Genomic DNA, 12,002 nt, shown 5'->3' with positions numbered 1-12,002 from the left:
ATTTCTTAGCATTATTTTAATGCTGAGGTATTTTCCGCCATACATACTGCACTAATAGAAATTTTGTGAAAGCTAAACGCAATCGCAAATGAAAGCTCTAGTTAAAAATAAAATACAGAACATGTTAAAATATACATTTATTTAAAAAAATATTGATTTTTCTCATATAAATATAACAAATTGAAATATGTAACTGACTGAAATATTTACATCAGTAAAATATTTACAAAAAAAAAATTTAATACGCGCGCTAGTATGTCAGAAAAAAAAAGAAACTCTCAGTAAAAATATTTAGGCCAGTGTTTTTTACTCGAGAAAATTTTCTACACGGGTTGCTGCCAGATGGAATAATTGGATACAAAACCAAAATCAGTTTGTTATTTTCTGTATCTAGTTTGCAGTCTAGATTGCCTCGTATAATTGGATTGGGCAAAACTTCAAATGGTAAGTAAACTTTGTGTTAAAAAATTTTATCGCCAAAGGAATGCATTATTTATTTGAGGCTAGACTCATCGTTTATAATTTATGGCAATAAAAAAAAAAAAAACAAATTATTTAGTTATTTTCATATTCTATCTAATTTACAGTAATTTAAACTGACTAAAAATCAATAATTATTTAATAAGCTTTGATCCGGAATAATTTCAGTGACCCAACGGAATAAAAACGTTTGGCCCTAGCTGGCAGCTCTGATCTTTTTCTGGAATATATGTCTAAAATTTGTAAATCAAGTCATTGGAATATGGAAATATTTTAATAAAATATAAATGCATTTAGATCTCTCATAAAACTATTTCTAAAACATAAAAATTCATGTTTTTTTTTAAATATTTGGCATTGAAGAAATACTTGCAATAGCAAAGAAATCGATCCACTTTATTTAAACTAAAGAAATTTTTGAATTTTGACATGGATTTGAATCAATGTTCCTGTTTCTAGATTATATCACTCGATTAAAAAAAGACTACTAATAATAACGAGATATATTTCGGCGGAGAAATAATATTAATAGAAAAATCAGACGACTCTTAAGTTGTACACATGCCATTTTTTTAGTAAAAAAACGAGTCAATTTCTTAGCCCGCAAGTATCTATATTTTAAGATTAGATAATAAAAAATTTAAAGACATTCATTGATATCTAACAGATCATCAGATAATAATTGATCATCACTTCCAGAATCCTCGTTTTTCACTTTTTGTAAATTACGAAAACGTATTTTTAATAATCGATTTGCATTGTTATAATCGAATGAGACAGTCTTCTTTCTCATTAAATAGTTATCTGTTACCCAAAATATTAAAATCTAGAAAACAAAATATCTGTTGTAAATTCTTGTATACAATTTTAGAAATTACTTATCGTGCAATCAAATTAATGTAATTTTCGTATTTTTGAAGACATTAATACTACAGTCGACAGGTAGTTTCAGATGGAAAAATGTCGGAAGTTATGAAACTTTGGAATGTTGTTCAGAGACGGTTAATTAACATTTTCTCCATTTTATAATCCCCAGGACTTTGACGAAAAAAAGTGGAAAAACTGCAAAATTCACGATCTTCCTCCGGTTTTTCTTCCTCCATCTTCATCATTTTTTATAGAACGTTAAATTTCGAACAATTTTGAAATATGACGTTTCGTGAAAAAGCAAAATTCGCAAAAAATGCAAAAATCCACTTTATTTCTTCTGGTATATCCAAATTATGTTAAAATGTTGTAATTATGATTCCTGACTACAATCACCAACTTTGGATACAAAAAAAGATATCTGACTTTATTGTTATTGGTCAAAATAAAATTTTTGGCTAAAAACTGAATTTTCCGGACGCTATTTATAATATAATAATAAGTTCAGATTTGGAATCACCAACCTCGAAAGCCCTAGAACAATATCATTTCTTTATATTATTTCGATATTTCACATTTTTTATGGCCACATTCGGATTCCAAATTGGTGATGGTAACCAGAAACCATTTCGGGTATAAAAGGAGAAATGAGATAGAATTCTTAATTTTTTTTGCAGGTCGAAAATTTTCCCTTCTCCCTCTTTTCGCACAAAATCTTCGGAGTCGAAATTTGAGAAAATGTTTCCCTGAACAATATCCCGAAGTTTCAGTAACTTACGACCTTTTTCCACGTAAAAAATTTTTCCTATCTGTCGAATAGATTATCAATATTACACACTGATTTTATCGAAATTTGATAAAACTTGGTAATTAGAGTAATTTTGATTCAAAAAATTAAAAAAATCGAGCTCTTTTGATGATTGTGATTGATTTCAGGCGATATCTATGTGAATTCAAAATTTCACGATTGAAGTTTTATTCAAGTGAAAATAATATAATTTTCCAATCAAATTAGTCCATAAAATATAAGTAAGGTTACAAAATTTCCCATAGGGCTAAAAATTGGTATGAATGTTCAGAATACTATTATAAATGAATTGTGAAAAGTCCCCATCAATCCCCCTTGTGCAAAAAATTTTATTGAGGGGGGAAGTTTGCAAAAATAGGTTTTTTGCGTTTTTCAGCAAAACAATTCTCTACCAAAAGTGTCTCTACACCTTTTTTCATAAGTATTGTCATTTTCGTGATATAGCAGCGGTTCAAAGAATTGAACAAAGTATTTTTTTCGTAATACATTTTTGAACCGTTATGCGAGTAAAAATATGAGGACTTATTTTTGATGAACCAGCTTAGCTTCTTCTTCTTGGCGCTGTCTTTTCACAGCATCAATGCTACTCTTTCGAGTATAAAATTTTTTCGACACTGCACATGAATTTTTACAGATGTCTGGTCTTTCAGGTACTCCGAAAATTCACCACCTCTTTCAATACTTACGACTAACAGTATTTTGTGGAGTATGAGACCTTTGAAACGAGGTAGGTATACGAGCATCACCACGCTGACAATTGAATGAAGGCAGATGTTACTCAGGCCATGCTACTAAATAAAAATAGGGACGGAGTGCTTGATGTTGATTTAAATTCTAAAAATTTTATAATTTTTTATGTATAAGATATAGGGACTCATATTTTTACACGTACAACGGTTCAAAAATGTAATTAAAAGTACATTACGAATAAAATAATTTTTTCAATACTTTGAACCGCTATATCCCAAAAATGGCAGTACTTATAAAAAAAGGTGCAGAGATACATTTTGTAGCAAATTAAATGATCTACAATTTTTGTCTGAACTATTTTTGCTGTGAAACTCATCGTTTTGCTGAAAAACGAAAAAACCTATTTTTGCAAACTTCCCCCCTCATTAAAAATTTTTGCACTAGGAGGATTGATGGGGACTTTTCACAATTCATTTATAATAGTATTCTGATCATTCATACCAATTTTTAGCTCTATGGGAATTTTTTTAACCTTCAAAGTGTAATTTGACTGGATAAATACATAAGATATATTCCATATACTTACATTAACAAAAAATGGAATAATGAGCATTACAAAAATCACTTCAACGTCGGGATTTGTGATTGGTGCTAAAATAAATTCTCGAACTTCTTTCCAAAATTCTAACTGTATTATTATTGTAATTAAAATTTTAACAATTATCATTAACAGAATATACAAACAACATTGTGCAAGCCACGCGTTCGTGGATGCAGGTTTACCTAAAACAAATATACAAACAAATCGTTTACAATCTTAAAGAAGTACTTTTTAGTTCTGAATATTTTAAAGAGATTAAATAGAAATTAAATACTTACCATACTCTCCAAAATTAATAGCGCTCCAATTTCTTGATTGAGCTAAATACTGGAACATTCGAATACCAATACAAATAATTAACAAACCAACGGTTGAATCTAACAAAAAACTAATTATATACCTAAAAAAAATATTTGAAACCTTTTTGTAATTAACAAATTCAGTACTATTATATGAGCTCATGAGTGATTTACCAGGTACATGGATCGCCTTGAAATTGACCAGCAAGATACACATTCGCTAAATGAATAACTAATGCTCCCATTCCTTGTTTTGAAGTATCATACCACCATATTTGCCATGGACGTCGCTCCAACGGTGGCTCAAAATATCGTTTTAAAATTAAACACGTAAATGCCAGACACGCTAAAACAATTTGTAAAAACCATCCAAACATGTTCGTAAGTGCATTTTTACTACAATGTGGATTGGATTCATTTTGAATAGAAACTATTTCTCCGCCCATTTCAAATTGTCATTATTCAAAACCATTAAATAACTAAACGATTTTTCAAAAATCGCCACATATGTAAAGTGCTATTGTAAGTATTTATTCAAAAACGTAATCTTTGGTACATGTTGACTTTTGTCACTTATGAGTATTGTCAAATGACAGTGCTGTCAAAATCAAAATACGTGTGACGACTAGAGTGATGGCTTCGTTCATAAAAGATATCAGATACTAGCAGATACCCGCCCACTTTGCTGGGAAATTTCTCCTTTAAAAATAAAGACTATCACGTTATCTAGCCCTCACTTATCCTCCCTTTTGTTCACAATTTTATAGATTTTAATTTTTTGGTGGAGAACTCGAACTTTTTTGAAAATGAAGTTTTGCCCATGATACTATCGCTCACATTGTTACTTTCAATAGGTCCAATCATTAAATTAAACTGATTTTCATGCTTTTTGGATCAAAATTAACCCATCCACGGAGTTTTTTTTTTGCGATTTTCTCGACTTTTTTCAAACCCCTTAAAAAAATTGCAAAAAATCCAGACTTTATTTTTATCCCCGATTTCGATAAAACTCAGTATATAAGGTAATTTTGACCCAAAAGTATAAAAATCGGGTGCATTTGATGACTGGTCGAATAGTTTTTGAAATACGGACTAAAATCGATAAAAATATTGCGATATCTCAGAAACTCTGCATCCAATCATTAAATTAACTTGATTTTTATACTTTTTGGGTAAAAATTACTCCATCCATCGAGTTTCATCAAATTCCAAAACAAAAATTTTTTTTGCATTTGCAAAGGGAGCATTTTTTTTAATTTTTCAAATTTTTCCCTTAAAAATATTGCAAAAAATCGAGACTTTTTTTATCCATAAATTTTGCCCTTTTCAATGATATAAGTAGTTAATTTTGTTAATAAATTTAAAATAAATATTTAAGTTTAAAAAAAGTACTTTTAAAAGTAGGGAATTTTGTTCAACAGGAAACATGCATCTATGTATAGATGGCAATACTGTCTCTTTTCTTAAAATTGATGGACGGTGTGATACAAGTAAACACATTCGCTCATCGAAAATAATTTTTAAAATCTGTCAACATCTGTATAGCAGTTTTATAATTGTAGAATATTATTTAATAATTTATAAGAATGCCACCAAAATTCGATCCTACCGAAGTTAAAATTGGTAATTATAAACATTTTTTATTAGAAATTCGGGACATGCCATATAACCTCAAACTAATTTTAACATATTTGTATTTGTAGTAAATTTAAGATGTGTTGGTGGAGAAGTTGGAGCAACCTCATCACTGGCCCCCAAAATCGGTCCACTTGGTTTGGTAAGTATACGAATTTATTTTTTTTTACACTTTAAGGTTAAGTTGTACTAAATAATGGGTTCAATGTTTTTTTAGTCTCCAAAAAAAGTTGGTGATGATATTGCCAAATCAACAGCAGATTGGAAAGGATTAAAAATTACAGTACAGTTAAAAATCCAAAATCGACAAGCTACTATTTCTGTGGTACCTTCAGCTGCTTCCTTGGTAATCAAAGCACTTAAAGAACCTCCACGTGACAGAAAGAAGCAAAAAAATAGTAAGTGTTTGTTTTCTAGTTAAATTACTATGTTATAGGTTTTTATGACCTAAATCGTGTCCCATCTCATAAGTATATTTAAGTACAAATTTAAAAATGTCAATGTGTAATGTTTTGCTGCGAAATTTCTTAAAACCAAACCGAAATTTCTGAGACCCAAGTCAGAACACTTTACCTTTAACAAAACTGAACCTGGGTTAATTTAATAAACTGGAGACGACTTGTTTTTAGAAATTATTTATTGCGGTATATTAAAAATCTTGAGCAATTGAAAAGCTGAGTAGCGCTCATGTAAACTATATTATTTTGTTCATTTAGATTTTTAAGTATAATTTCACCTGTTAATGTAAATTCCATTTTGTTACATACAGTGTGTCCCCGGATAGAAGTAACTATACTTAAATTTTCTTACTTCACATTTTAAGAAAAAAAGTCATTCTTTATAAGAAGTTTTGCTTATTACGAAAAGTATGTAGGTATATTTAAAACTTACGAGTGACTTTTCTTAGTAACATTTCGCCAACTTATAAAAAAAAAGGGCAATTTACCAGTATAGTTACCTCTATCCGGGGACACAATATATAATAATTAGGTTAGGTAATTATAGAAAAATTTATTGTAAAAATTTATATATTACAAAATTCTAAAAATAGTTCTACAAGTGCCATAAAAAATATCTTAGAAAAAGTATAAAAAAAGAAGCTCCTAGAACGTCAGGAAAAACCAAATTAAAGCATTTTTTACGTAGATTGCGAATACGTTGGTGGAAATGGTAAAAATTAACAGTTTTTCTTTAATCGAAAATTACAAATTTCCATTTTCAATAAAAGTTATTTTTTGTGTAAATAGTCCAACGTTCAAAGACTAACGCCTTAGACCGCTTGGCCATTTAGGCTGTATTTATTTAATTATTAAATAAGCTTGTACCAAAAGTGTTATTAATCGCGAAAACTGAATATTTCAAAATCACTTTCAGTATATAATGGTGTCCATTTTAAAGCAACTTGAATCTACATTATGAGTGCGTTCACCGCCTGATCTACAGGTTGTCCATACCTCTAATGGGGTCGAGTTAGCATGGGTCTGCGTGTTTTTTATCCTTAAGTTCATCCTGTTTATTTATTCATGCAAAAACATATTTATTCGTTAATTAAAGAACAACTGTTAATTTTTCACTATTTACGCCAACAGATGCGTAATCTACATAAAAAATACCATAAATATGGTATGGTTTGTCCCTATACACCATGACTCCGCGCTCGGGTGCCACGTATCCTCTACTTCCCTGGTAAAGAGGGCCTTTACTGTACCTCTACAAATACTGTCTCACAAAGAATATGCTAGGAATACACATAGAAACTAAATGGTGAATAATTTGCATTTTTTTTGGTAATGGTTCGAAATATATTATTATTCTAAATATTAGTTTTTAGTCAAAACGGTAAGCCTCCTTAACTGGAAAAAATTACAAAGATTGCCATGTTTCGACGCTTCTCCCATACTTTTGTGTGTTAAAAATATCATTTATAATTGCAATTATCTCATGTTAGGCGTCGTAAATTGTCTTAAAATTTAACAGGGTGTGAATTTACTTTTATTCAAAATATAAAAGATTTTTTAAAATTTTGCTGGCGTGATCCAACTACCTTAAACAATATTGTATTTTTCGCCCTAAATACCAATTTATTCGTTTTAAACGATTATTGTAGGCTTTTGCCGAGAGAAACTTACTCCACCGCATTTTGAATTAGCATTTTTACACTATTTTCTACAATTTTTATATTTTTTTATTACAGTTAAACATAATGGAAATTTAACATTAGATGAAATCATAAACATTGCAAAAACAATGAGACCTAGATCAATGGCACGACAAATGTCTGGCACAGTTAAAGAAGTACTTGGTTCAGCACAATCTGTTGGATGTACTGTTGATGGTAAACCACCACATGATGTTATTGAAGAAATCAATGCAGGAAGCATTGAAATTCCAGAAGAATAGGAAATTATGTATTTTTTGCAGTAAATAAAAACAAAAAAAACGAATTTCTAATTAGTAGTAGTATTTTATTTTTATCTTTCAGGCCACGTTATTAATACATTTAATTCAATATCTTTGATTTCTGATTCTGCATCCCATGAAATGATTTTCCCGTCTCTTCTTACTACCATAACGGTAGGATCTTTTATTATTCCATATTTGAATATAAGTTCTCTGAAATAGTTAAAACAACACATGTATTTTAATTTCATTAAGATTTTCGAACTTTTGGCACAATTCTTAAATTTGTAGATAATAATATTTTTTCCAGCGTTCTGTTATTTAAAATGCGTTTTGTGTAAACAATTTAAAATATTATTTTCTAAGGTAAAATTATTTAAAACTTCGAAAATTGATATGAACTTTAGTTACGTGAATATCTTTTAAACGCTTACAGTAATTTAATAAACAAAAGAGACGATTTTTGTAGATCAGTTAATTTTCGTCAAAAGTATATATTGCTCATTTTATGAGTTTTATTAATTAGCGAGTTATTAACGAAAAAAAATTTTTTCAGTCTTTCAAATTTTCTTAATATCTGTGTATTGTTTAGATTAGTGGAAAAAATGCCAGACACGTCTGTAGAACGTTAAACTTCCTACAAAATTTTGTGCTGGCTTTGCTGTACGTTCGTTAAATGTCAAGATATGAATTTGTTCATAATGGGTTCAGGTACAAATGAAAATTTTGATGAGGAGGACCTTCCTAATAATAATAAATATCATTCCATATTTGGGGATAATTTTCTAGAGATGCATTGCAACCATATTTCGGTATCGAAAGTAAAAGAAAATAGTCGATTGCTTTGATCAACCCAGGTGTAGATGCAGGCGCATCCCCTGAATTAAATCTTAGCGCCGCCCAAGCTATCAAAAGATTCAAGATTTTTGTTACCTAGTCAAATCATTCGTCACAGGAACAGCGTACCAGTTGCCTTGTTTTTTAAATTGTGCTTTCACTATTTCAGGATCATATTCTAAAGGAACGAATACAATTTCAATTCCTAAATTACGTCGGTGACTTTCCTATGAACAGTTTCAAAATTTAAAAGGTTTTAAAAAATGTGTAGTTAGGCTTTCTGACTTCAGTGCAAATATGAATCTCAGCTTTACACAAATAAATTTAGAATCGTAATATGTTGTAGAAAAAACTTAGGATTTTAAGATACTGTATTACAGGGGTGACGAACCTTTATGTATCAACCATAGCCTCATTAATGCGGATTTAGAGGATTAATTTATCTATTTAATGGTCGATTGATACCTTCGAAATGAGACAGTAAATATTGAGGCCTTATGAGATTAATTTATCTACTTTATGGTCAATTGATATTTTCGAAATGAGATCGTAAATATTGAGGCCTTAAGGGATTAATTTATTTACTTAATGGTCGATTGATACCTTCGAAATAAGGCCGTAAATAGAACAATTTACCTTACTGGTGGCAACCATTATGCAAGTATTTCGGGAATTATTATACAAGATCTTTGGTCAATTTTTGGATCATGATAAAAACCGAGATTAATATGATGTAGAAGGCAAAAAATTAGGCATAGCGATTAAAAAAATGATTTTACAACATTAATTGCTTTCAATTCTTTTAATAATTTATCCATGTCTGATGCAGCTTCACTATAAAATAAATAAACTATAATATTCAAACGTTTTAAAATAGGATCTTCTCCAAAGATAGTAAGTCCGCCCTTTTTATTAAGTAATTTTTTGTCAAAGAGATCTTCCATTTTATTATATTGAACTATAAATTAATTTAAAATACGTGTACGTATTAATTTTGTTGTACTCAAAACATGACTTAAATTGAAAATTCAAAGTTTTCTAGATTTTTTGCTAGTATACGTTTCGTAGTGACAAAATTAGAGTGTCTCATTTTTCCATTTCTACCTTCGAGAGGATTGCAAGTATTTTAGTGTTGCTTAAAAATGAGGCAAGTTTTCAAGTGATTTACATATATAACATCGAAAAATTTTTGTGCCTTTTTCTAGAAAGAAGAAATTTCTAAAGAGCGGAAAATTATTATAATTCCTTAAAAAATGAAATCCTTATTTCAACTCTTATAATACTCATCCTGATCATTTTCCGATACTGAGTTTTATCATAAAATGCATTCAGTAAATATCGAAGAGTGGAAAAGACCTAAAAGTATTTAACGAAAAATACAAAATGAATTTTTCAATGTAAGAAACTTGAATCTCATATCCACTCATTCTATTCAAAACTAATTATACATATTTACTCAGCCTTCGGAGGCAGAAACGATAAAATAGCTGACACCTTCACAGCTCTTAGTATTCTATCTATTATCGGAGAAAGAGCTTTCCTAACTTTTACTAATATTTCTTAAAAAATGCAAGATGGGGAAGAATGAAATATTTGCCAAACTACACACTCTAGATTATAGAGATTTGGAAAGTTGATTGGAAAACTGAGTGGATGGCAGGGAAAACACCCAATTAAATTAATCTTCGGAATAAATTATTAAAAATCTAATTTAAAAAAAAAGTGCATATGGATTCAATTTTTTTAAAATAATAATTTATGTTTGAATTATTATTCTATTTACATATTTTAAGACATGATCATTGTTATAAACAATTAAAAAATATATAAAATAATTATACGCATTCCCACATTTAAATTTCTATGTAAATTTAACCGTTTTTAAAAAATAATTATTAAATGGACCTAAATGAAGTTTGTACAGAATACCATTTAACTGATGGGTTACTAATCTCAGGTAAGTTAAAAGTTTTGTTAAAATTAAGGAGACTGTACAGTTAATACCATTATAAAAATGGTATGTAAAAAATTTCAATATAATAAGTGAAAACAAACAATTGTCTGAGTTAATTGAGCAGTTGTTTGCTTTTTACGTCAAGTAAGTAAAGAAAGATAGCCACTATTACACACAAAGTAATAGAAGTTTCTTTCTTCTTACTTTATCAGTTTAAATGTTAATAAACAGACACATACATACATGCATGCTCTAACAATTTAAGGTAGTTCCTCCGCGACCGTCCAGTCAAAAAGTTTTGGACTAATACTATCATTCAGTGCATTAACTGTGCTATGACTATTATACATATACCATATATTATTTTCAAAAGACTGTAGTTCCTCACTACTGATTCTAGTATACATATAAACACACACACTATGACATATGCCTTTAACATTAGTCTTCATATCTTTTCCACAAAAATCATCGCTAAAACGAGTTATTTATTTAAGTTTTTATCGAAACTATATGGTAAATAATTTTTATTTTTATTTATATATTTTCTAAATATAGTATTCTACATTATATTAGTTTTTCATAGAGATGGTGGACGTCATTCATTGGTAAATAAATATAATATTTGTAAATTTGTGTATTTTTATACACTTCTCCCATGTACACGTACAAATTGCGTCACTTTTAATTGCTAATATCTCATGTATGGCATGGTAAATCATCTTCTAATTTTAACAGCAAGTGTATTATGAATTAAATATTTTATATTCTGAGTTTTGAGAAATTCTTGGAATATCACTTTCGTGTAGGTACTACCTTAATTTAAATGTTTCAAAAAAAAATTGCTTATTTTTTTATATGGAACTTTTTTTGAATTTAAATTTAAGTTCTATCTCTAACGGTTTAGATAGGTCCTACGGACCCAACACATAATTGACCTACATTGCGAAGTTTACGAACTTAGCCTCACTTTTTATGTCCTGAGCACGAGATAAAAATTTTAGCTTGATATCTATTTTCGTTTTTGAGTAATCGTGTCCACAGATAGACAGGCAGATAGACGGACAACCGAAAAAGGACTAGTAAGGTGATTTTATGAATACCTAAAGGACAAGCAGACAAGCACTTATTGTACTAAAAAGTAGAAAATAATAATTTCTAAGAGTCACTCATGACTATTTTCAAAAGCAGGCGTTTCGAATCATTCTTGTTATTTTTAATTGATCGTCTCTAGCTTTTAAAAATAGTCATGTATGAGTAACTCATAAGAATAAATTATTTTCTACTTTTTCGTCCAATAAAAGCTTGTGCTTTAAAAAGTATTTTTTATTTAAATTTTTTAGTTTTACGTATAAATTGATAAAATTAAACAATAAATTTATGATTTTATATTTTTGCATTTATAAAATATTAAATTGTATGTATACTACT

General features: G+C 29.0%; 2 protein-coding genes across 2 annotated transcripts; one reads left to right on the top strand and one right to left on the bottom strand.

Annotated features, from left to right (window-relative positions):
• Positions 1-249: 249 nt before the first annotated feature.
• On the bottom strand, positions 250-4,368 carry LOC123298237 (store-operated calcium entry regulator STIMATE-like). The gene is made up of 4 exons (XM_044880189.1): positions 3,920-4,368; positions 3,725-3,846; positions 3,432-3,628; positions 250-1,306 (listed from the first exon to the last, which is right to left on the bottom strand). The coding sequence occupies exons 1-4, from the start codon at positions 4,189-4,191 to the stop codon at positions 1,121-1,123; spliced, it is 777 nt and encodes a 258-aa protein (XP_044736124.1). The 5' UTR covers positions 4,192-4,368; the 3' UTR covers positions 250-1,120.
• An 831-nt stretch (positions 4,369-5,199) lies between these two features.
• Positions 5,200-7,831, top strand: LOC123298248 (60S ribosomal protein L12). Its single transcript, XM_044880203.1, has 4 exons — positions 5,200-5,368; positions 5,449-5,522; positions 5,598-5,778; positions 7,575-7,831. Exons 1-4 carry the CDS (start codon positions 5,332-5,334, stop codon positions 7,778-7,780), a joined length of 498 nt encoding a protein of 165 aa, XP_044736138.1. The 5' UTR covers positions 5,200-5,331; the 3' UTR covers positions 7,781-7,831.
• Positions 7,832-12,002: the final 4,171 nt, after the last annotated feature.

Source organism: Chrysoperla carnea, chromosome 4 (genome assembly GCF_905475395.1).
Source record: "Chrysoperla carnea chromosome 4, inChrCarn1.1, whole genome shotgun sequence".
Classification (NCBI taxonomy): Eukaryota; Metazoa; Arthropoda; class Insecta; order Neuroptera; family Chrysopidae; genus Chrysoperla; species Chrysoperla carnea.
The sequence above is the reverse complement of the archived record's forward strand: the minus strand, read 5'-3'. Positions and strand labels throughout refer to the sequence as shown.